Below are 25,691 nucleotides of genomic sequence, written 5' to 3' on the forward strand. Positions count from 1 at the left end.
TAGTTTAAGCTTTTTATGCAATAAAAATATAATTATATTCTATTTTCTTATTATTCAACACGAAAAATTTAATTATAAATAGAAAAATATAATAAAAGAATGAGGTTACTAATAATATATATTTTTTCTAGGTTTTAAATTAAATCCAATAAGGATCTGATCCAATATGAAGCTAAGGTTAGTTAAATATGGATTAACAAGTCATATCCGATGAACCAAATAGATACTAAATTCATTAATCTAATTATAATTGAATTCGGATATGAATCAAGACTGATCTGATTAAAATTCGAGCCATTTACAGGTTTAGGCTTTTTCATCAATCATTCAGAATCTTTGCCTTAAAGCCTTGAGCATCCAGGCACCAAGGGTCCATAGGAAAAAAATAAATACAAGAGAAATCAAAATGAGGTTGGCCTTAAGAAAAAAAGTCTCGAAGATTGAGAAAAATGAACACTAGTTTTTTTTTTTTTTTTTTTTTAACAATTAAAAACTCTCTCTCAACTGCAAATTATAAGTTGGCACGTATACAAAACTACATCAACTTATATATCACAAAAAGCAAATTTGTCCACATGTCAAACAATGATGGAGGAAAATATTTTCCGAGAAAGATACTAAAAATATATAATTAGCACAAAAAATCATGATATGCCTATTGCAGATGCAATAAAAATATATATATATATATATATATATATATATATAAAGGGAGATATATAGTTATATCCCATATATATAAAGTTCATAACCATAAAACTATATAAAGTTCATAACGATAAAACCCTAAAGTGAGTGGTCCTCTGCAGAACACTTCAAACTCAAGCGAAAGGATATATATAAAGTTCATAACGATAAAACCCTAAAGTGATTGGTCCTCTGTAGAACACTTCAAACTCAAGCGAAAGGAACAATTCCAGTCAAAATATTGATATACAGGAAATTCTGCCTCATCTCTTCCTACATTGTTAGTACTAGTTTGGCACATCTGAAATTAAAAATAAAATAAAAACAACTATGAAAAAATTTGGTGTGTAAAATGTGTTTGGTAAATGTAAAAATAAGCGCTTATTTTTAAAGTTCCAGCCAAAATAAGCAGAAAAATGGAAGTAGCATTTTGTTGCTTCTCAAAACATGCTTTTTTTCAAAGTAGGCGGATGAACAGTAAAGTTTAATGAAACTTTCTTAAACCCAATTATACCCTCTTCGTTTCTCCTTCTCGCTTCCCTCATCATATCAGATATTCGAATCCGATTGTTCGAGAGGACAAGTCGAGTTTGGCTTCGCAAGGAATTCGAGGCCGCCGAAGATTATGTTATTGGCGAGGATGATCTTCTGGAGATTTCTACTTTACAAGAACTATTCCAGGGACGAAACGCTTGCCAGAGGGCTAGAGCATAAGCAAAGCTACAGAGGGACAACCGCCCCTCCCCTCGTCGGAAATGAAGCCCAGGTGCCCCTCTGGTCTCGTTGGATAATCTACGCCTTCCGAATCGGCCACAAAATATATGCAGGACTGGGCAGGGGCTAGGCGGGCGTACATGAAGACGCCGGAATCAGATTTTTTTTCTTTTTTTTGCAGAGTCAGGCGCGAGGAAGAAGATGACTTTGGTCTCATTTTAATTGCACAATTTCATTTGAGATGGAGATGGAAGATAACAATATAAATAAATATAAAACAAAGATAAACCAGAGAGATGGAACCTAAAATTATAAATAAAAAAATAAAATAAAGATAAATGATGAAGATTGAAGATTGAAGATGAAATTATAAATAAAAAATAAAATATTATATTACATTTAACATTATACTTTTTTGGTCATTTAATATAGTCACAGCAGTTTTACATAAAAGTTTACCAAATACTTGAACACTGCTTGTTTTTTTGTTAAAAATATTTTTACAACAAAAGTTTATCAAACACTTAACTGTTTTATTTTACAGTTGATTATTTTTACAGCACAGCAGAAACAATTTTTTCAAAAAATACAGCAATATCAAACTAGCTCTTAGTCTACCTCAACTATTTGAAGGAACATATGTAGCCAATACAAAAAAATCACTTAAGGCTAGTAACTCAAGTAATTAATAGCATTTACCTAACATTCGGAGTCCCATACTTCCGCTTGCATAAAGAAACAAAAAAATTACGCATACACCATCTGCAAAGCTTCTGCTCTGAAGGAAACCAAAACTAAAGAAGGATTTGGTCACATAGAAACAGCTTCCTGGAACAAAAATCCGGTGCAAAAAGAATTTACCTCTGCTCAAAACTCTCTGAGACAACGGACACGGAGTTCTTCAAGGTTTTAGACCCAATCATCCACAACAAGTTAGATAAAAGTCCTCAATTGAAATTGGATTTGCGCATAGAATTAGACAATATAAATAGATGGGTTAGTTCTCTTCCTCTCATTTACTCCTTTACCCTTTACGTATGCGTAGCCACATTGGCAAGCAGATTTGTGCTCCCTTCCGCAATTTAGATTAGTTTAACGTAGAATATGGTGTGTATGGACAAAAACAAAAACAGGGAAAAACAAAGCAAAGACGAAGAATCGAAATCCACATACATTTGCTACAAAAAGTAAAGGATTTTTATTGCAAGCTTTTATACCATCTCCACGATACCAATTATGAGCTTAAAAATACAAATACAAAACAGTTGCATCACCTGATTTGGGCTTCTTCGGACTAAATTGTTTCTTCTACCTCACTCAATCTTTTTCCAGCTGAGACACAACAAACTGACTGTATTGCCCTCTGCCTCCTCCAATCTTCGGTTTCGAATCGAATTCACAGGCCAGTGAAAATTTAAAAAACTCAACCCAACCCACACTAATCCAGACTCTGCAAAACCCACAATTCCAATCCACTTCTCCCTCCAAAATTCTACACAAAATCTCTCCCAACATGATCGAAAAGGAGCTTAGACCGCAATCTCCCCGATTCACTCTGCATATCAATCAATCAATTACACGCTTTCAGTCCCATTTTTCTGTTAAAATTCAATCCAAATAGCAATAATTTCCAAAACAAATGAGAAAAAGATTGAAATTCACCTTGGACACCGCCCCAACGGCTTCAACGCCGCCAGAGGCAGCCGTGCATTCCGGTGGCGTTTCAAAAAGCGACAGCGAGAACTGCTTATAAACAACCCCGACATCGAAGTAGATGATGCCGGAGCTGGGGACGTCGACCCGGATACCCTTAACGGGGAACCAGAGGAACAGCTCCTGGGCCGAAATACCCGACAAGGATCCGATCTGCCCGAAACTCAGCATCCCCGAAACGTTTCTGTCGTAATGCAACTCGCTCTCGAACTTGGCATTGCAGGCCTGATCCAGGTGGACCGTAAACCTGCCGGCGTCGTCGATTTCGAAGTCGACCACCCCTTTCGGCAGCAGTCCCATCGGAAGCCCGTGGGCCCGCAAAACGTCGTACATCGACGTTGGCTTCGAACTTGAGCACGTGATCCATAAGAGAAGGAAGCACAACATGAATTCTAGCAGCTGCATGTTTGTTAAAATCCCTGAGTCAACTCAAAAGAGAGATTTTTTTTTTTTTTTTTTTTTTGTGGTGGTGGTGATATTTACAGAGGTTTGGAAGAATTAGGGTTTTTGAGATTTTGGAGGAGGAGGGAATTGGAAGATTTTTGGAGTGGAGGTAGTGATCTAGTAGAAGTGTAGAAGCAGAGAGTGGTGCCAGCTTGAGTACAGAGGGGATTAGGAGAATGATCAATTATTGGTGGTGGGAGGGTGGGCCCCAGTTGGAAAATGGCTGTGATTCCCTGTGTTTTCAACCTGTAGTGCGTAAGAGGACGCCCAATGGGGGCCTGCCATGTGGGTACGTAAACGGTGGTTGTGGTAATTTGGCGGGATTTGGTGGGTGATTTTTGTCGTGGAATCTGATAAGCACGAGGAGGTGGAGGAACCTGATAAGCACGGGGAGGTGGCGGAACCTGATAAGCACAAGGAGGTGGAGGAAGAGGAGGAGGCGGAGGTGGAGATATTGGATAGAGTTTCGGAGAAGGCGAGGAGCGAGGTGTTGGTTAAACAGTTAAAATATACAGTTGGAAAATTAGAATCCTCGTAACTTGAGAGGTCATAACGAACCAAAAGCACTGTCATCATCTTCTTTTTTCAACAAAATCTTCCCTAATTTTCTTTAGTATACAATAATTTGCTATCTGTTTTTGTATACATAAATATCGTTGATGCGTATGAAATACGGGTTTTCTTTAAATACAATCATATTCATACATCATGTATTTATCGCTTAATTGTTAATACGGGAGTTTTTTGTCGTATCATTATATATTGCTTAACAATTCATTTTTTTAAAGATTGAAAAGATTTATAAAAGCACTTTTACCTCTATTTGAAAAAACGAATTCAAGACGTGCAGTGTGAAATACGAATCTTGAAATTGATCTCTATCCACTATGTTATCCATGATGATTTTTTATGTACCGCTTTCAAGTTCATAATTATGAGTTTAGTGACAAAATATGTTTGATTTTGACAGATTAATTGTTGTGCATATACTTAATAGGATACCAGATCTAGCCCTGCCAAAAATGAACAGAAGAGATGCATATGCACATGTGTCATATGTGGTGCAAATTTCGTGTTACCCGGCCTGCACGTACATTGATTTGACATCCATTTTATCTCCAATTTAAAATTCTACAATTTAAGAAATTAATTGAAATAGTAATTTAATTTTACTGCCTTGCAAAAATAATTTTAAATTAAATTTGTAAACCATGATATTTTTTCATATGCTTTTATAATGAATAAAAATAGTTATCGTGATAAGATTAGTCGTAATTGTGCATCATACTCTTTATAATTTTTTTGTAATTCCAGTCTAATTTTTTTCTTTCAATTAAATAAAATTATCAGTGTACTAAAAACAAGTTAGTGTCGTATTTTGACGGTTGCAAATGTATGAAAAATGATAATGTTGTCAACTTGTCACACATAGGAAATCAAAGGTAGCTTGCGAAAGGTAATAACAATATTACAGTACGCATTACTTGGGGTATAAGTGATTATGATTTTGTCTTGACATAAATTATGGACAATAATTTCGGTAATTAATTGAAGACAAGTTTGCTAAACAAATGTTTAGGGGATTATATTTGGAGTGATGGAGTAGTTCAACTAACGTGTATTCAATTCAATTATTTGGTTCAGCTACCTACTTCCTGCGTCATAATTATTATAATCTTTCGTACATTCATAATTTAATGTTATGAAGAATATTATAGACATACACTCATAGTATATGATTAAGCTTTTGTACATATGTCTCTTACTAACGTTTCTTAGGGTCAAAGGGTTTCTATGGTTTGGTGGCTTGAAATTTTTTTTATGAGCATCAGAGACAAAAGTTACGTGATAAGATAGATAAAGTGATTGATATGTCTAACATTAATTATGCATATTAATAAAAAAAAACAAATGCATGTTAAGTAATTTTAAATTTTTAGTGGAACTATAACGCTATGTGATCGTGTTCGGTGTACACCAAAAATTTCTTGCGGTTGATGTTAGAACTAAAATTCCGCACCACCATAGACAACGGAGTTGTGCGAAAATGACCAGCTACAAACAAGAACAAACAACCGTGGATAACTTAAGATACTAGTATGGTACCAGCTAAAGGCTCTCTGCTGTCAACTTAGTATAAAGTATGCGAACTCAAGCAGTGGGCTAGAGAGTAGAGTATGCATATGAAAAACGTTATATGCCCTAGATGGGTGTATTCATACTAGTCGGAAGGGAGTCTTTTTAGGATATAGGATTTGCTTGAACAGAGAGAATCCTAAAAGATATTTTTTTATCATAAGATATTAGTTTCTTTTAAGATTGTGATTACTTGCGACACACGTTAATCCTTAGATTGTAGGAATCTCCAAGATATAAGAAACCAAACTCATCCCCAATCGGATCAGGTTTTCATGTTTTGCAGAGTAAACATGGTCAATCTCAACGAGGTTTGTGGACCTCACCAACCATTTTGGAGCCTAACAGGGTGTGGTGGCACTGTTGGTCTGTTTAGACTGTTTAGCCTGATCGGATTTGTTGAGTCTATGATCAGATTTCTGAGGTACTAGTATTTCGATCTGTCATTACTCCAACCCAATAAAATTCATGGTCCCACAGTTGAGAGTTTAATAACCTTGATGCCATCATGCGGGACCATTTCTCTGGTCGTCACCCACAACTCTTACCAGTTTTGTTGCTACCACGCACTATTGCCAGTTAGATGTGCCACCACTCTTTGTTTCCGTCGTTGCTAATGTGTACATTACCTTTTTTAATGACGGGCAAAGGGTTAAAGTAAAGAGATTATCCATTGCAACATGGGTTTATTGTCAGATAACTAAACATAATTCTGGCTGACATGATTTATAATTCTTTTCCGTTCTTCAGTTGAGGAGACTATGGATCCAATGTCGTATTAAGCCCACAGGCCGTCTTTCAAAATATAAAGGTCAGACAACTGGGCTGGACAGGGCTTCTAGCCTTCTTGGTCAAGATATTGGCCCAATCTAATCACTATTTTTTAACATATATTATACAACAATAAATCTACTATAAACAAAAAGGGTTAGGTCTTTGACGTAACTCGATGAGCCAACCACAACTAGGTATCAAACTCAAGACGAATTGTATAAGTAATCCCTGCCTTTGTTAGTTAAACTCGAGGTCTTCCAATTCACTTACAGGTGAAGAGAAATATCACTAAATCATAGTACTAATTGATATTTAATTTTTTTAATCAAACCCAATTCACTTATTAACTTACAATCCCTTGTGGTTAATGTTCATATTCGTCAATTAGATATCTAGTGATATTTTTTTCCCTCAAAGTTGAAACAAATATCAGTTTCAAATGCCCCATCATATTAATCTTTATCTTTTGTTATGATGGGGATTCTCTTCCCTCCTTTTCTCCCTCCCTTCCCTTCCCTTCCCTTCTCTCACAGGATTTTTTATTTCTTCTCTCTCTACAAAGATGAAATTTTAAGCATTCAAACAGGAGGGGAGAGAATGAGTGAGAGAAAAAGAGGGAGGAGAATTCTTGTACCTATTGTTTGTTTGGTCGCCTCATCGCTATAGTCTATTGGGCACCATAGTTTAAGTTGACATGGATTCTCAATTTTATCAATTTGAACTTAAATCTTTGCTCTAGTCTCCACTAGTACTCGCAAAATGCTCATATCAAAACAATTCATATTTTTGTTTTAAATAGTAAGTAGTTTGTAACTCAGTTTGTTAAAAATATTTATTTTTGTATCTGAGGTCCCGTATTTAAATCTTCCTTCCTATAGTCTAATGTAGATTATCCTATCTTTGTCAAAAAAAAATATTTTTACTCTAAATGATAGTCAATTGACATCGTATTCAGACACGACATATGATTCCTTATGTCTGGTTGTAACAAACTTCATCGTTGTTCATATTAAGTCCACTTTTAAAAACTTAGGACCATAGAAAAAAAAAAATCATAAAAACGTAAAACTACACAAATATTTCACAGTGGAATTTCTAATCCTAAAATGTTCAAGATGGAAGTGAAAAGTAAAAAATGAGTCAAAATGCAAGCTTGTCCAGTCCTGTAGTTCGATAGTCGGCGACAATGACAAGATTCAAGAAGGGCCTTTATCCCAAACAGATAATAAGTCAAAAAGATTTGCTCAGTCGCGGATCTCAGGTCCTCAGCTAGGGCCAATACGTACTTCCCCAATCCCCACACGGTGAATTTAAAGGGTAAAGGCCCTAAATAGACGGTGGCTGTGGCCTCAATCAGCCTCCCATCCTTTAGAAAATTGGTAAAAAAATGGGACCCAAAACAAAAACAAGCGCCTCTGGCGAACCAAAGCTGTGCTTTCCCCTTTCCCATGTGCTCTTTCACTGCCACTCTGCCACACCCAGTTTCTGGATTTTTGCATTTTTGCTGCTCCTTCTTCCCAACAGACCAAAATTTCAAAAACCCAAACCTCTTATTTTCTGGTTGGCTGTAGAGAAGATCTCGATTCGCAGATGCCCTCTTCTTGTTTATTCAAGCTTGTTATCTTTCTCTGCTCATTGGGTTTTGGTTTGGGAGCAGACCCTTATGTGTTCTATGACTGGACTGTCTCCTACATCACTGCCTCCCCGCTTGGGGTTAAGCAACAGGTTAATTTCTTCACTTTTTATGTTCGGGTTTTCGATTTCAAGCTTTAAAGTCGTGTTCTTTGATCCTTTAGCTGTGATTGTGAGTAAAGTTTCCAACTTTTTTGAAGTTTCTGTCTTTCAAATGGAATGATCCAAGGCATAGTGGTTGCTTTCATTTAATGGATTCTCACTCCGACATAAATGCTGAGCTTAATGTATATCTTATATGAAGTTTACTCTTGTTTTGTTTAATTGAGTAGGTAATTAGGTGTAGTAACTTATAAACTTTGTATAGGATAATGTGGGGTGAAAATGGCAAAGAGATTTAAGAGGTTCACGTGTTTCAACTTTGGTATATTCTCTAATGCATAAATCTTACTGAATATGTTCTGACGGGTGCAACCCAGCTTAGAAATCGCAATTCAGGGAAGTTCGGGAAGGGAAAAAGGGGATTTTCAACCTTGGAACAGTTCAATTCCATGTGCATAAGAAATTAAAGAACTTTTTAATTACAAGTTAGTTTAATGGTCTGAAATCTGAATATCCAGCACCAGCACTCTATGGATTCAGTTAGTTTTTGGATAATTAACTGTGTTGAGCTTATGGATTTTTCTTTACCAAATGGCTTTTGCGTCTTTTCCGTTCACTACTTAACCCAAGTTAGGAATTGAATCTAGTTGAGCCGAGGTTTCATACAGTGAGAAGGTATACCTGCTACTAAATTGTGGTTAATGTCTTCTGATTGTTCCATAATGCAACAATAATGTATTTTGGCTACATCCTGCTTCACCCTTGTTTCATATTATAATTTCAGGTTATTGGGATTAACGGGCAGTTTCCAGGACCAATTCTTAATGTTACTACAAACTGGAATGTTGTTATCAATGTGAAAAATAACTTGGATGAGCCGTTGCTTCTCACTTGGTAAACTTTATGTATCCCATCAGCAACAAAATAATATTAAGTATTGATGATACTATTGCTAATAAAGCTTAGTTTAATGCAGGAATGGTATACAAAATCGAAAAAACTCTTGGCAAGATGGTGTATCAGGGACTAATTGTCCAATTCATGCTGGATGGAATTGGACATACGAATTTCAGGTTAAGGATCAGATAGGAAGTTTCTTTTACTTCCCTTCCCTAAACTTCCAGAGAGCATCAGGTGGATATGGTGGAATCACCATAAACAACCGAAATGTTATTCCACTACCTTTCACTGTTCCAGATGGAGATATTACCCTCTTTATTACTGATTGGTATACAAAGAGTCATAAGGTTAGTGTAAATTGTGTTTGTCCGCTGCTTGTATTTCACCTATTTATTCGGTTTCTTAGGCGTGACTCATGCTTGTAAGGAAACAGGACCTTAGGAAAGATGTTGAAAGTGGTACTAGCCTTGGAATTCCTGACGGTGTCCTCATCAATGGAATAGGTCCCTTTCGATTTGATCAGGGACTTATTGCAGGAGGCAATTCTTTCCTGACAGTAAATGTTGAACCAGGTATATTTCTGGGGTGTGTCTGAGATGTTTCTGTGGTTCTCAAATGTGATTTTGTCATACTGATCCATAATCATATAAACACATAGGGTTCCAGTGCGACTGAGACATTAGTGAAAGTTGTGTACTTTAAGGGCTTTTTTTTGGGGGGGGGGGGTGTAGAAAACTAAGGCATATGTGGGTTGGCTACTTGGTTTTTATGAAGCTGTTATCCAGCAACCTTTTGATTTGGATTTTTCTTTGGGTTCTTAACTTATTCTTTGGCCGATATGATTTGCATTAGCATTTTTATTATCTTGCACTTTTAACAGAAGCCGGTTGTTGGTAATTTCCTTTAACAGGAAAAACATACCGCTTCCGTGTGCACAATGTTGGTATCGCAACTAGCTTGAATTTCAGAATACAAAATCATAACTTGCTTCTAGTGGAGACTGAAGGATCATACACAGTTCAGCAGAATTATGCGAATATGGATATTCATGTCGGTCAGTCATTTTCATTCTTGGTTACAATGGATCAAAATGCCACAAGTGATTACTATATTGTTGCCAGCCCCCGTTTTGTCAATTCATCTTCATGGGCTAAAGCTACTGGAGTTGCCATCTTGCACTACTCCAATTCTCAAGGACCTGCATCAGGTCCTCTCCCTGATCCTCCTAATGATTACGACACATATTACTCAATGAATCAAGCAAGATCCATAAGGTTGTAGTTGATTATGTTTCATTTCGGTTTACTAATAAATATATTTGAAAGAATAAAAACACTCATTCAGTTACTCCCAAAATTGTAATGGCAATGGTGATAACCTTCATATGTACTGAAATTGCTTACCCTATTATCAATGTTGTCAGTCATTAATCTCCGACAAAAATATTCTTTTTCATAGCATTTTGTTTTATATTACATACAAGGAGGTTGAATTATATTTAATATCTAGGGAAAGTTTCATCTGCCTGATATTTCTTTGTTTATTTCCCTGGAAGTCCATAGATTAATAACCCATTTTTTTGGTCTTTTCTTTGATGGTATGTTAGTTCTCAAATGCTTGCTGACTAGAGTTACATCTTTGTGACGGTTGTGCAATTGCAGGTGGAATGTTTCTGCTGGTGCTGCTCGTCCAAACCCACAAGGATCTTTTAAATATGGTGAAATCACTGTCACAGATGTCTATGTTATCCTCAATAGACCTGCAGAACTTATAAATGGGAAGTGGCGCACTACCCTCAATGGTATTTCATATATACCACCTTCAACACCCCTTAAGCTTGCCCAACAGTTCAACATTTCGGGGGTTTATAAGCTTGATTTCCCAAATAAACTGATGAACAGACCTGCCAAAGTAGACACATCTCTGATTAATGGTACTTTCAAAGGTTTCATGGAAGTCATCTTTCAGAACAATGACACCACTGTTCAGAATTACCATTTGGATGGCTATGCATTTTTCATTGTCGGGTGAGCTTTTTAGTTTTGAAATCATTATCTCTCTCTATTCCTAATTATGGAACTGGCAAAGTACAAACATGATCCGAACGATTCCCTGTTGCCCTGTAGCATGGATGTTGGAGTCTGGACAGAGAATAGCAGAAGCACTTACAACAAATGGGATGGCGTTGCTCGCTCTACTACACAGGTACCCCTCGGTTCAATAGGCTTGTTGCACTCGTACACATTTACATGTGCATGGAATGGAACAAAATTCTTGGTTGATCCATTTTAGGTTGATTACTTTTTGTTAATTGATTGCTTCATGCTCATATGGCTACAGGTCTTCCCTGGATCTTGGACAGCCATATTGGTTGTTCTTGACAATGCCGGAATTTGGAACCTTCGTGCACAGAATCTTGACTCCTGGTATCTAGGCCAAGAAGTTTATGTCAGTGTTGTGAATCCCGAGTTTGATGGAGATGAAAAATCTTTGCCTGACAATACCATATATTGTGGACTACTTTCCTCTTTACAGAAGTAAGACATCCGAACTTCTTCACCAAGTTTTCGTTCGTTTATTTACTTGTCCATCGAGATTTATATTTACAGATGATTAAAATCAAGACAATAGCATCTGAAAGGTTAAAAACCCTCGTTCCAAACTCTGCTAATGCATAGTTTTGTTTGGTTTTCTTCTCCAGAGACCAGACTCAGAGAGGAGTCAAGTTCTCTAGTGCACCATCAATCACCCGTTCGAGCACAACAATTTTGCTTATGTTAATCATAGCATGTGCGGCTTTCATTCGGTAATCAAGTTACTATCAGCTATAAGCAAAGCAAGCACTGCGATGCTTTCTACCGAACTGGTATCGAACGCGCAAATGTAGTTCAAGGGGATGGTAGAAATGCAAAACGTATTGAGACGAGAGTAGGACGTTTGATACCACCCATTTAGCAATATAGTTGTAATATGAACCATGTGTTGTCATATTACATTGCAAACTATTTGTAATTGTAATTTCAATTTCCAAATGCAAGCCGCTTGTAGTCGATTCCTCTCACGGTCCACTGACAAATGCAAGCCGTTTTTCACATGATCCGGAGTGGTTTTTAAATATCTCAAAATTCGTTTTATTGCATGCAGAAAACCCCCCAACAAAACCACATATCAGTGCCTACTTTTCCCTCTGAAAAATAACTTCGTTGTTGGATTAAAGAAAAGGAGAAGAGATTGAAAACAATATCTGAACTGCTTGTGCTTTCTGTTCTGATTCGATTGTGCCGTGCTGCATTATTAAGTTCAAACAAATATATAGTATCTAAACCTACTTTTTGCTTCCACCAAATTACAGGATCTTAAGGATGCAAGGACAAAACCATCCTCCTAGTCATCCCCTAAAAAATAAACAATATTCTCTCATGGAGGGTTGGTAGGTATTTGGCATGTCAATGTCATGCATTCATTTTACATAATAACCTATTTACCATTAAATTAGATGTTAGATTTAGCCATCGACAGGGTTCAAACCCACGTCGTCATGCAAGAGCTTAATACCTTTTCATCACTATGGTAAATGACCACTTGCAATCTATTTACCATATCCTAAAAAAATATATTTAAGAAAAGAATTTCAACGTATTTCTTTTCATTACTTACACAATCCTGTTGTTTTTTAATTATTAGATTTAACAATCAAAGGAAAATTAACGGTTAAAATTAGGTTAAAATTAAGAGAGGTGTAGAAGGTGAAATAAAATGTGTTGACAACTTGAAATCACTTTCCGTCTGCAAATCCTAGAATGGATGAGGATTGCTCTAGCAAGTCAAAGGCTCGAAACATGCTTAATGCAGCCTTACCTGAAATCATTGGTCTGTTAGACGAATAACAGTCACATCCGCCATTACTTTAGAATTTACCATCTTACAAATCACTTTAATTTTCTGTTTAATTACAAAAAAAATGTTATAAAATTGTACGATAAAAAGTAGATAAACAACTTAGAAAAGTCGTTATTTTCTGTTTGTATTACTCTACCATATCAGTTTATCTTCGTATTCTCTTAAACATGTGTAGTTAATTTTCGAAGAGTTACCAAAAGTAAAGCTAAAATTGATTATCTTCTAATATAACAGACTTAACAGTTAATTAATTAATTAAATAATTAAAGCTTAAAAGTCTGGTCCAATCCAACGGACACCACACATTTCTTGTGCCAATTACTCCATTTCTTCCCTGTCATTCTCACTCCCACCCTTACAAGTTACACGATAAGGGCTGATGATGGCATTGATGCCCCCAAAAACTATCCCAAAATCATGGGGCACCTTTTCCCTTTCAGTAGCCGCCACACCTGATTGGCCAATACTCAACACGTGTCACGCATCCATTGGTCCCACGAAGATCACACTCTTGCTGCCTGCAGCACAACAGCAGAGTTTTAGCTCTTAGTGCTAGTGGCCTCCCATTTGAGCAGCTCTCACTTTCATCATAGTTTTAATCCACTTTCCTGTTTCTCTCTCTTTCTTCAGCAACTGGTAAGTCTGGTATTGCAGACTAATCAATCACTAATGAGCCCACTTAATTATTTGTTAATCCCACAAAAATTCATTTAAATTCTCTTCTCGCAGTATTTTGATTTGGTATCTGACACGCTTCTTGTTTTTACAATTTTTATCAGAAGTCATGGGCGGGAGAGTATTATCTTTATTTTTGGTGCCATTAATCTACATCTTCTTGAGCTTTTTGCCAACCCAATCAGCTCCTCAATCTGCTCTCATAAGCCAGATTCCTGGATTCAGTGGCACGCTTCCTTCAAAACACTATTCTGGGTAAGTAGATTTTTTTTTGTCAGATTTTAAGTACATGTGGGTTTCTGAGATCGTTCATGTTATGGTTGCTGACTTTTTTTTTGTGGGTTTGTTTTGAAGGTATGTGACAGTTGACCAGAGTCATGGGAGGAACCTGTTCTACTATTTTGTCGAATCGGAAGGGAAGCCTGCGGAGGATCCGGTGGTTCTGTGGCTGAATGGTGGACCTGGTTGCTCCAGCTTTGATGGCTTTGTTTATGAGCATGGTATCTTTTCATAGTTTAGTTTATTGTTCTGTGGTCTGTTTGGGACCCTTTCTGGAGAGAAAGCGCTTTTGAATTAAAAAGTGCTTCTGGGTCGTATAAGTGTTTTTCTGAATTTTCTTCATGAAGTATTTTCCAAGTGGAACTTTGATAAAAACTTCAACTGTCTGTCTCTAATAAGCACTTCAAGCAAAAACGCTTATGAACATAAGTGCTTCATTCATAAGCTCTTGCGTTTCAACTTATTACATAGGACCTAATTTCTCATAAAGTTCAAAACTTTATATGATATTATTAATCTATGAAACATTTTGGTTCTGTCAATATTTTTCAGGGCCATTCAATTTTGAAAGGGCCAAGAACCAAGGGAAGTCTGCCTCAGCTCCACCTTAACCCATACAGCTGGTCAAAGGTTGCAACTTTGAGATGTGAAATGAATATTACCTCTGAATTTTATTTTCTTAATTTTCTTTGTACAAGTGAAATCAATTATTTTCATGTTATTAGGTTTCCAACATTATATATCTGGATTCTCCGGCTGGTGTTGGATTGTCTTACTCAAAAAATGAGACCGACTATAAAACTGGGGATCTAAAGACTGCCTCTGATTCCCACACATTTCTCCTCAAGGTGAAAAAGGAAACAACTCGATAAGCCTGTAACACCGAAAGTTCTTACATCAATGTATAATATGCATTGCAGAAGTTAACGACTTGCTGGGAGCTCAAGAATCCCACGGCAATGTATAATTTGTATAGTACAAAGACTCGTTTAACGTACTTGCTGAATTGATGTTTATTCTAATTTCCCAGTGGTTTGAACTGTACCCCGAGTTCCTCTCCAACCCATTTTTTATTGCTGGGGAGTCATATGCTGGAGTCTACGTGCCAACGCTTTCTTCTGAAGTAGTGAAAGGTAAATCAGTCAATAATAGTAACATTAGAAGTTACGTAAATGTTGAAACCAAAATCTAAAGTGGAGCTTTGGATGTTTTAACAGGAATTGATGCAGGTGTAACGCCCGTTCTCAACTTCAAGGTATTTATCTGTATAAGTAGTCCCTTTGTGAATTTGAGATGTATGTGGCTCCAACCTCTAGTTACTGTATAACACAGGGTTATCTGGTGGGAAATGGAGTTACTGATGATAAATTCGATGGTAATGCTCTTGTTCCGTTTGCACATGGGATGGGACTGATATCAGATGATCTATATGAGGTTTGTAAAGAATGTCCAGTTTTCTACTAGCATTGTAATGCTAATTGCATCCCCTTTGTTCCCCCTAAATACCGTAGTAATTCAGGTGAAATGTATTTGTGCTTCAGGAGGTTAACACAGCGTGTGGAGGAAACTACATTGATCCGGTGAGCGATCCTTGTGGGAGCAAGCTTGAAAAAGTTGACAAGGTAATAAAAATTTCAATATTTTGCGTATAACATGGAATCTTATGTTTTTTTAAACTGACTTTAAGATTTTATTGATCCCAGAACATCGACGGTTTGAACATATATGACATTCTGGAACCATGCTATCACAGCACAGATTCGAGTAAGATTAGAAGAGTTACAAACAGTGGATTGCCATCTAGCTTTCGCCGATTAGGTGAGACTGAAAGGCCTCTTGCTGTGAGAAAAAGGATGTTTGGTCGTGCCTGGCCTCTTAGAGCTCCTGTGAGAGATGGTATTGTTCCAACTTGGCCGGAGCTTATGAATAGCGAAGAGGTTCCGTGTACTGTAAGTTGCTTAGTCTGTTACAATTTTGATCTTTTAATCCCCTTTCCCATTGTCAACCATTAATTTTTTGATTAAGTAGTAATTAGACTTCCCCGAAAAGGCTGAAAGAAAGAATCTTCAACTTCGATACAAGAATATTACTCTCATGTACAAGAAGCCTTAGATTTGATGTATCTCCTGCAGGATGATGAGGTTGCTACTGAATGGTTGAACAACGAAACAGTTAGGAAGGCAATCCATGCAGAAACGGTAAGGTTTATCAGAGTTCATGTTTTAAACCAGAAAATAAAGTTCGTAAATGTCTAGTCCTGCTGGCTCCTAAAAGGCATTGTAACTGTTTGAAATCCTTTCTGCACTATCTAGGATCCTTCATGGGAATTATGCACAAGCAGAATCAGATTTTATCATGATTCTGGAAGTATGATCAAGTACCACAGGAACCTCACCGCTAAGGGTTATCGGGCACTTATATTTAGGTAAATCGCCAATTACAATGTCATCTGTTAAAAGTCATGCTACAGTGTTCCCTTTGATTGCGCAAAAACCGGAGAAGTAAATGAAAAATGAATGTTCTAACTGATGTGCATTCCTATTCGATTTTTTCTGGCAGCGGTGATCATGATATGTGTGTTCCCTTCACCGGGAGCCAAGCATGGACCAGATCACTTGGTTATAAGATTGTGGATGAATGGAGGCCATGGACTTCGAATGGACAAGTTGCTGGGTACTCACTATTACATATTTCCCTCATCAAGCATTGTGAAAAGTCTAATTTCTTGGAAGAACATTTTTACATGGTACTGCGGTGAGTGAATAATCGAATGTGAATGGTTGCAGGTATACACAGGCTTACGAGAACAACCTCACCTTTCTAACCGTAAAGGTCAGCACACGAAAATGTTCCTCGTTCTACTACAGGCTATACTGAAACTGTAGCTGGTTCGTTTGATCGGATTCAATTGTTGATTCTAATACTTCCGTTTAAATGTATCGGTGCAGGGATCTGGACATACAGTTCCGGAGTACAAACCACGAGAGGCGTTGGATTTATTTAGCCGGTTTTTGGCCGGAAAACCACAATAAAGAGAGAGAGAGAGAGAGAGAGCAGTGTTGTTATGTATTAACTATGCTACAGAAGTTGTAGAGAGAACAAATCATATGATCCAAACAAACAGTTTGCATTACCATTGAATAAACTGCATTTTACATCAACAAGAATTAAGCTAATAAACAAGAATTAAACTGCATTTCACTAAAAATTAGCTTTGAAATGCTAATAAACAAGAATTAAGCTAACAAATCTGCCATGAAATCCAATTCTCACACTGAATGGGAATTATGTTACCCTAACTTAGACTGCAGGCAATCTCTTGGAGTCATTAAATTGGACAGTTGTCTTTTGTATTAGAGAAACAAATTTCCTTCCAAATGTTAGGAATGTCAGTACTAAGAGATAGAGAATGCACAAACTGAAGTAGAAAATGGACATCAAGAATTTATGTGGTTCGGCAATTTATGCCTACGTCCATGGAACAACTATCAATCTTCACTATATGAAAAAAATGAGTACAACAAGAGTAGTCTTACCAAGCCAAAGACAAGGCTTGATGGATACAAGAAAGTATAACACACACTTTCTATCACTCTAAACTTCACTCACAATGTGTGGTTGAACACCCTCACTCTTGGAGTGGAACTCTAGCTTTGGACTTGATTCTTTCCTACTCACTTCTTTCTTGATTAGTTACATCACTACAACATCACACCCATATATTATAGGTGAGGGCTTGGCATTCTACTAGTTTCTAGTTTTTTCTACAAACTAGAACTAGTTTCTAGTATATTCTACAAACCTCTAACTTAGATAATTCTAGACTAGCCATCTTACTTTGCATGCTAGAATTTTCTAGCATCCATCATTTATAATGGGCTGGACCTTTAATGTCCTTCATCATGGGTTGGACTCATGGTATACCAACACTAAAGTCGGGAAACAAAAGTGCCTTGTATTTTTTTTTTTATATAATGTATATCGAAGGGGAAAGACTTTGAGTGCAGAGATAAACATACATCTATTTTTTGATATAATGGATATCGAAAGAGAAAGAACTTTGAGTGGAGAGATAAACATTCCTATTCACTCCCTCCTTTGATACAGTGAATATCGAAAGAGCAGAGATAAACATTCTTAAAAAGCCATTTTTAAAAAAAGAAAACTTTTTAAAAAAGACTAGATTAGGCTAGTGTTTATCCCAATTGTGGCATGACTGGCCCACGAACGAGGTGCCGAATCTTTTGTATTTGATTTGGAGTGACTTTTTATTTCGTTGGAGAAGATACTTTATTTTAAAATGGCAAAAAGTATCCGAAAATTATGTTGATTAACATGGAAGTATATCAATTTACCTAACGTGAAAATTAAGAACAAAACCGTCATCTGAGTAGCAGTCACATATTAAGTATCATCCATGGTCGCATGAAACATTAACAAGCTTGAGTGGATTAGTAGATGTACAAATATATTTTTGCTACTAATGACACTGATTAAGTCGACTCAAAATCGACAGTTAAAGATCAATAAATCTCAGTATTTTGGGCCGCTTGTCCTGATGTTGGATTGGGCCTACTGAAGGCTCAAATAAAAGTGATCTCTTGCTTTGGTAGGTGAAATATATTCGACCAAAAATAGTAATAATAGTAGCCCTATAAACAAATAAGTGATCCAACGGATCTATTTCGCGGGAAGCAACGGGTATCTTTTCCCGCCACCAGAGAGCCCTATTAAATACCCTAAACCCCTAATTGGCGTGTGCTCTCTCTCCCTCCCTCTCTCTCTACTGTCACCCTCAAAATCTGTAATTTTTTTATCGACTCTCTCTCTCTCTCTCTCTCTGTGCAATGAGTTCCTCAGAAACCCAAAGGACAGCTAAACCCAGTCTCTCTCTAACCTTCAAATCGGAGAAACCCCATTTAAACCCAAAGCTCCGAGTTGCAGAAATCGACTCACTGAGCTGCAAAACCCCTGAGAAGCCCCAACAGTTCCGTCACAAAAGCTTATGGGAGCCGACCCAGAAGCAGCCGGCGGCTCAGATCGGATCTTCGAGACGAAAGATAGATTCTTGGTCCGAGGAAAACCCGATTGAGACCCATTTTGGTGCCTCCGAGAAGCTACCGGAAAAGTAAGGCTTCGTGAATTTTAGTTCTTTATTATGTGTTCGTAATATTTTTTTTCTGACATTTTGGGTGGAATTTTGATTCATTATATTATTTTGGGTTTTTTTTTTGTTGTCGTTGCAGGTATGAGATATTGAGCGAGTTTTTCGATTGCTTGGACGCTTCGATTCGGTTGTTGCGGTTGAGGGGCTTGATGCCAAGCTTTACCAATCTTCGCCCGAAAATTGAGTGTTTAACGGATAGGTACTGGAAGAGGTTTTCTATTTAATCTGTTGTTTGGTTTGGTAGGTTGCTGAAGAAATAAAATTAGGCAGTAAAAAGTGATTGGTTTTTGTTTATCTGGGTTTTTAGGAGGTTTACAATTAGTCACTTGGCTCAGCTGAAGATTGTTTTACCTGAGGTAATTGAGATTACAAAAGTGCTTGTTAAGGATGAGAGAACCAGTGGTATGAAGCCGGATCTTCATGTCACCATGAATGTTGATGCAGCGGAAAACGATGACAAGTTGAAATCTGAAGGTGGTGGGCATATGCATTTGAGGCGAGCCTTCCGCCATCGGCTTGGAGACATTTCAAAATCCCATCCTGAGGTATACATCTTCTCATTTTCGGTGGAACACAACTAACATGGTTTGATTACTTTATATTCAATGTTATTTAATCTACCAGTAAGATTTGAGGTTAATGGAATCCCTTTTTACATTGGATGTTCTGAGCAATCTGTGAGATTTTCATCTGGAAAGCTATGAGTCACACAGAATTTATGAGATTATTAGGGTACTGGATTAAAAAGTTTGAGCTTGTTCCTAATTACACTCTTTTCGAACAAGCTACTTTGCAGTTCAAGATTGTGTTTTATCAGTTCAACATTGTTTTTCTTGAACTAATTTTCGAATAAGCACCGGTCTGAAAATGGTTTATTATGTGCTTTCAGGGTTATGAAATTCCAGAAGAAACTCTGCCCCCACCATTCAATTTTGCAGAGCAACATATGCATCCAGATACAATTAAGTGTTCCTTATCATCATCTCTTGAGGCATTGACTGGTGCACATACAGTTGAGCAACCAGAAGCATCCAAAACCTACCTTCAAAGTGATGACGTTCCAGATGAAACACATCCAATGCCATCTGATCAATCAAAGGAGAATTTGAATTCAAACATAAGCGGAATTCCTGACCCGTCATTGCCCAATGAGACATCATTTAAAGCACCAGTAGAGCAGCTACCAGTAATAACAACTCATCTTCCTCAATCTTTTCGAAGGCATTTTTCTTTACCAGCCTTCCAAGGCCGAAATGTTTTAGTTCCAGAGTCAAATATTAATATAGTTTGCTCCGCTGAGGAAGCTAGTGTTGTTGCTTCGTCATTTGAAGCACTAGTGGAGCAGCAACCAGCAATAACATGTCATCTTCCTCAACCTTTTCGAAGGCACTTTTCTCAGCCATCCTTTCAAGCTCGAAATATTTCACTTCCAGAGTCAAACGTCAATGTAGTTTGCTCTGTTGAGGAAGCTAGTACTGCCGTTTCGTTGAGTGGCCAAGTGCCTACAACTCCAACCAAAGAGACAAGCCCCATTGAAAGCGACAATGGTTTACCCACAAAATGTGCTAGCATTCTGTCCACTCCAAAACTTGCTTCAACTCCAGTCAAAGAGATAGGCCCCATAGAAAATGATGATGATTTCACCATAGAAGGTGCTAGTATTCAGTCCACTCCAGCAAAGCTTGCTTCAACTCCTGCTAGATTGATGTCTGCCACACCAGCATTGCGCCCGCCAAAACGCTGTTATATGAGCCCAGATGACAATTATACTAACTCTCCAGAAAAGATGGTTAGGTATCCTCCACGCTCCAGGTCGCTGAAATTTGACACTCCTGTGAAGAATAAAATGGTCAAGGATGAAGTACTTGATATGGACAATGCATCAATTGATAATGACTTTTCTCATATTCCTCCGGAGGATCTTTTGAAATTGGTATGTCATGTCTTCTATTTCAATAGTTCTATAAAAGTTGTTGGAGCTTACTTCAATCATCTACACAAAATTTCATCTAATTGTGGCAACATTTTGTCTACTTATTTACGAAAGCTTTATGAAACTGACTTTAGCTTAAGTGGTGTACCATAATATTACTAACTGCATCCAGCCCACGTCGTGGTTTTTGTGCAACCCTTTTTTCCACAATCTATGGTATTCTGCAGAAAGAAGATCGTATGGCACCCTTAGATATCAACATCGTAAAATCTTTTTAGTTTTAGTTTGAGTAACAATATGATTTGTTCAACATAGGTGTATACAATTGTGCTCGAGGTTAGTCTTGAAAATTTTTAGAACCATTTTTCAACTTACGGTTGAAACTTTTACATTGTTGAAAATCAATCTCAGTATCAATCTTTAAGGCTTTGCTTCATTCAACACTGCTTTACATCTACTTGGACTTGAATATAATGAACAACATTTTTGAGAAGTATCCATTTATCTTTCTACAGCTCAAGGATGAAGAGAGGACGGCAGTAGAGGAGCAAATTCCCGCCATTTCACAAGCAAAGAGGGATAAACAGATGATTTCCGGCCTACCTAAACTCTTCGACATGGTCCATTTCCTATTTCAGTCTATGAACCGTTCTGCCATCACAAAAGAGGAGCTTGTACACAAGCTAATTTGGAATAACTTAGATTTTACCGATACAAGTAAGCCATTGTATAAAGTAGATGATTTCCTATTACGATTCACGAAAGCTCCTGGTGAACCTAACTCCTACTCTATTCTCTTCACAGATGAAGTTGAAGAGCAGCTTACCTTGCTGCTAGATCTGGTTCCAGAATGGATTTCTGAAGAAAAGTTGGAATCCGGAGGAGATTTGCTTTTGATCCAGTGAGTTTTATCTAGTCCCAAACAGAAATGATGCGTTATGTAAATGAATACTGCCTTGGGTTAAACGAAAAACTTAATCAAATTGTTTGATGTAAATTTGATCTCTGTTCTTGCAGCATTAACAAAATGTCAAATCCAGGTTCAATACGGGCACAGCTCGAAGCAGCAAACTAGCAAAGTAATCTGAACAGTGCTAGGGTTTCTGAAGGTTGCTGTAAAATAAAGACGGTGCACGATGAGTCTTATTAAGCATCTTGGAATGTTAATGTTTTAATTAATTAGTTGTTCATGTAAGTATAGCCCATCTGCGTGGCTAATCTGTAGTTAGTATGTAGGCTTTTGTCAAGAATGTAATTTAACAAGAAAAATTATGGAATTATCTAATTTTGGTCTCCAGTTTCTAGGGTTTCTTTCCTCCAGCAGCATAGAAAATGCTTCCAGCAGCATAGAAATGCTTTGATTGCAAGCTGATTGAATGTGCAAGTAATTTTTCCATTTGCACCTATGTTCAAATCATAGGCACGTTAGAAATTAACAAGATTTGAGTAGAAAGTAAAATATAAATTTGGTTATCAAATAGGATTATATTCCATCTACTAATGAGATTTAACAGGATCCCTACCACAAAAACATCGTACTAAACCCAACATTAATCAATATCCTCTTCCTATTTCCATGCACCTGCTGACCTTTCACAGATCTCTCAGTGCAGTGAATCCCCGATACAGCGAAACGAAAAACATGATCTGAAAAACGATACAAAATATAATGGCTCTTCGAAAGTAGCTAAAGACCTGTATGGCTCTACCAAAATCCATAGAAACTGAATCTTTACCTAGAAAGAATTAGAAATGTAAGATAGATGCTCAGAACCATCTTCTCAAGCACCTTACTAATCTTAGGCAATATTAGAAAACTGCGGCAAATTAAGCAGTACTCTTCTTGTTTCTAAAGCTTTCCTTCATCAACGCAAATTTCTTCTTGCATTGAACCACAGACTTCCCTGGAACAGCAGCAGCAACTCGCTCCCATCGCTGAGTGGCATCCTTTGGAAAGGTTTTCAGAGCCTGAACCAGTGCTCTTTCGTGTACAGCAGACCATACATCTTGCTCGGAACCTGACGATAATCCATTTTCAACAATCGGATCTATAGGAGTTTGGTCTTTTGCACTTCCGCTTGACGACTCTCCCGATTCATCTGTCTTCACGGCAGGTGTTTCTGTGGGCTGAGGAGTCCGTACCCCTTCTACTTCGACTCTAGTTGTAAGTGGAGAAGCAATAGATGGTGAGGGTTTCCTCTTTTCAAGAAAAGAATCAAAAGCTTTGCTAGAATCAGGTTTCTGGAGGAGGACTGTTTTGGTTGCCTTCAAAATTTCTTCAACAGATCGTCCAGTACCAATATAATCAGAAACAACCCCCCACCTCCGAGACGTTCCTTTTGGAAATTTTACCATTCCTTTTCTCAAAAGCTCAATTTCTTCTTTGCTCCAAGGTTTCTCTTCCTTCTTCTCATAGCTGCCTAACTGAACAGTACCTTTAGTCTCCACGGAACCATTCTGTTGTTGAGTTTTCTTCTCTTCTTCTTTCTTATCCACCAAATCGTTTTTATATCCACATGCATCTCTAAGAACCTCTGCTCTCTCCACCCCCTCTTTGCCCTCCATCTTCTCACATATACTCCTAAGCTGCTCGGTACCAAGAGATGAACAGAGACTTTCCACATCATCCTCAGAAAGATTAAGCAAACGCTTTGAAGTAACAGGCCCTGAAACTGTTCGAAGGCGAGCTTTTTCTTTGCGCAGGAGTTTCTTCTCTTTCTCTTTCAACTTCTTCTGCTGTAAAGCTGTTTCTGCAGCTTGTTTGGCCTCCTCTTCTTTCCGTTTACTCTCCTCTTCTGCAGCCCTGGCTGCTTCCTCCTCCTGTAATTTCTTGGCCAGATATTTGGCCTCTTTTTTCCTCTGCTTCTCAGCTTTCTCTGCTTCCTTTCTCCTCTGTATTCTTGGGTCTCTTTTATATGCATTGTCAACAAGAGTACGAATTCGTGCATACTCCTCCTTCCTAGCCTTTTCTGAAAGTTTTGAATTCTGCCTCTCCATCCATCTCTTATGATCACGAGACTCCGCTTGCTCAAGATCAAACTCATCAGCATGTGGAAACTCTCTCCAACTCTTGAAGGTGTACCAGAAGTCATAGAAATTATCTACTTCCTTCAGTGGAGTACTCTCATCACCTAAAAATGGGATTGGTTGGCTAACTGACCACCGCCCATTCCTCATAAAAGCAGGACTGAACACTCTGAAGAAGTCCTGTGGGGCACATTCAGCGGGGATCTCATCATCAAACTCATCAGTGGAGTCGTAGATTCTTCTCTTCACAGGATCAATTAAAGCCTCGTACGCTTCTTGGATGGACTTGAAGTGGCTCTCTATCTCGTCCTTCTTTGTTTGTTTTGCAGCTTCAGTTACCTCATTGAGAAGAAGAGCAGCCTGTTTGTCAGGATGATATTTCAGGGCAGTCTCACGATAGCTTTTTCTTATTTGCTCCTCAGTGGCAAGGTATCTTAAATGGCTCAAACCTAAGAGTGCATAGTGATCTTGTTCTTTGCCTTCGCCACCAGATTTCTTCTTACCTTTGCTGCTGCTGTACGAATCAAATGATGGTATAGAAGTCTGTTCCTTGTTATTAACCACCTTCTCATCTTCAACTTCTTTCTTTTCCTCCACACAACCACATAGCTTCAGAGCCACAGCATGGAATGAATGCCCGGCTGGTTCACGATTCAATGCCTTGACAGGAAGGCAGTTGGAAGAAGCATACAGTGGTTGACCATCTACCAATTCTTGGGAGTACGAAATAAGGCGAAACTTGCTTTGGACAGGCATGATGATTATAACAAACCCACAGTACCAATAACCAGATAAATCGGCAAATTTAGTGCCCAAGAAAAAGCTCCACTGCACTTCAAAACCCTCTTAATATGAATGCACACAATCCCCACACTGCACTATCAAACAAAGCAAAAATCAACCCGATTATCTCCGATACCGAAAGATGCAAAATAACTAGGATACACAAACAACTTCACATGTATGGAGCAATCAACACATACACACCAGCATTATAAAAAATAATAAAAAATAAAAAAATCAACAAAACTAACTCTAATCACATAAACCCCAATATTTAAAAAATAAACAAATAAAATTCAAAGCAAAGAAACAAAATTTAATCACATAAACCTCAAAATTTGTTTCATAATTAAAATAATTCCCAATTAACAACATAAAACTATTCATTTTTTATAACATGCACTCATTTATTACTGTATCAACCAAAACTAAATTAAAAAATAATAAATAAAAACCAGAAACATTTCCATTTCATATCCGATTGCAGCAAAAGATTGCTGCTTTGAACGAGCAATACAAATAAAATAAAATAGAAAAACGATTCAGCAGAAAAATAAATTAAACGGCGGCTGTGGAGAAAAATCTCAAACCTCGATGAGAGCAGATGAAGGCGATGAGGGTTTAACAGAGGGTTTGACGGATGAGGTGACGGAGGAGGTCGATGAGTGTTTTGAGCGATGATCGAAGGTCCGCCGGATTTATAGTTGGAGACGCAGTCGCTCGGCTCGTTGTGGTTGCTGGTGGTTTCACCTATATAAAGGTTCCACTCCAAAATGCCCTAATCAATTGCAATTGGGGGACGATGGCTCGCGATCTGCAACGACC

General features: G+C 37.7%; 5 protein-coding genes across 8 annotated transcripts; 3 read left to right on the plus strand and 2 right to left on the minus strand.

The window, feature by feature from the left end:
- Positions 1-2,575: 2,575 nt before the first annotated feature.
- On the minus strand, positions 2,576-4,084 carry LOC137725757 (uncharacterized). The gene is made up of 2 exons (XM_068464538.2): positions 3,064-4,084; positions 2,576-2,956 (listed from the first exon to the last, which is right to left on the minus strand). Exons 1-2 carry the CDS (start codon positions 3,517-3,519, stop codon positions 2,894-2,896), a joined length of 519 nt encoding a protein of 172 aa, XP_068320639.2. The 5' UTR covers positions 3,520-4,084; the 3' UTR covers positions 2,576-2,893.
- A 3,569-nt stretch (positions 4,085-7,653) lies between these two features.
- Positions 7,654-12,154, plus strand: SKS3 (SKU5 similar 3). The gene is made up of 9 exons (XM_068464384.2): positions 7,654-8,193; positions 8,987-9,096; positions 9,179-9,449; positions 9,536-9,674; positions 10,013-10,376; positions 10,764-11,129; positions 11,229-11,307; positions 11,443-11,639; positions 11,804-12,154. Exons 1-9 carry the CDS (start codon positions 8,059-8,061, stop codon positions 11,910-11,912), a joined length of 1,770 nt encoding a protein of 589 aa, XP_068320485.2. The 5' UTR covers positions 7,654-8,058; the 3' UTR covers positions 11,913-12,154.
- Positions 12,155-13,557: 1,403 nt separating this feature from the next.
- LOC137725632 (serine carboxypeptidase 1) lies at positions 13,558-17,123 on the plus strand. Of its 3 annotated transcripts, XM_088694459.1 has the most exons (15): positions 13,558-13,638; positions 13,782-13,932; positions 14,032-14,177; positions 14,509-14,586; positions 14,682-14,804; positions 14,987-15,089; positions 15,174-15,211; positions 15,289-15,390; positions 15,498-15,578; positions 15,660-15,905; positions 16,089-16,154; positions 16,269-16,381; positions 16,516-16,629; positions 16,743-16,788; positions 16,905-17,123. In XM_088694459.1, exons 3-15 carry the CDS (start codon positions 14,130-14,132, stop codon positions 16,986-16,988), a joined length of 1,242 nt encoding a protein of 413 aa, XP_088550585.1. In that variant the 5' UTR covers positions 13,558-13,638; positions 13,782-13,932; positions 14,032-14,129; the 3' UTR covers positions 16,989-17,123. The 3 variants fall into 3 exon arrangements, with proteins under 3 accessions (XP_088550585.1, XP_088550584.1, XP_068320486.2); XM_088694458.1 differs by lacking the exons at positions 13,558-13,638; positions 13,782-13,932; positions 14,032-14,177 and having other exon boundaries at positions 14,560-14,586; positions 16,905-16,985; positions 17,027-17,123; XM_068464385.2 differs by lacking the exons at positions 13,558-13,638; positions 13,782-13,932; positions 14,032-14,177 and having other exon boundaries at positions 14,561-14,586.
- Positions 17,124-18,716: 1,593 nt separating this feature from the next.
- Positions 18,717-22,353, plus strand: LOC137725633 (CDT1-like protein a, chloroplastic). Its single transcript, XM_068464386.2, has 7 exons — positions 18,717-19,084; positions 19,203-19,322; positions 19,431-19,668; positions 20,013-21,056; positions 21,572-21,773; positions 21,861-21,957; positions 22,074-22,353. The coding sequence occupies exons 1-7, from the start codon at positions 18,804-18,806 to the stop codon at positions 22,129-22,131; spliced, it is 2,040 nt and encodes a 679-aa protein (XP_068320487.2). The 5' UTR covers positions 18,717-18,803; the 3' UTR covers positions 22,132-22,353.
- A 168-nt stretch (positions 22,354-22,521) lies between these two features.
- Positions 22,522-25,691, minus strand: LOC137725634 (uncharacterized). 2 transcript variants are annotated; one of them, XM_068464387.2, is made up of 2 exons: positions 25,457-25,691; positions 22,522-24,956 (listed from the first exon to the last, which is right to left on the minus strand). In XM_068464387.2, the coding sequence occupies exon 2, from the start codon at positions 24,837-24,839 to the stop codon at positions 22,884-22,886; it is 1,956 nt and encodes a 651-aa protein (XP_068320488.2). In that variant the 5' UTR covers positions 24,840-24,956; positions 25,457-25,691; the 3' UTR covers positions 22,522-22,883. The 2 variants fall into 2 exon arrangements, with proteins under 2 accessions (XP_068320488.2, XP_068320489.2); XM_068464388.2 differs by having other exon boundaries at positions 22,522-24,961; positions 25,457-25,687.

This window comes from Pyrus communis, chromosome 5 (genome assembly GCF_041283825.1).
Source record: "Pyrus communis isolate YQ-2024b chromosome 5, ASM4128382v1, whole genome shotgun sequence".
NCBI lineage: Eukaryota > Viridiplantae > Streptophyta > Magnoliopsida > Rosales > Rosaceae > Pyrus > Pyrus communis.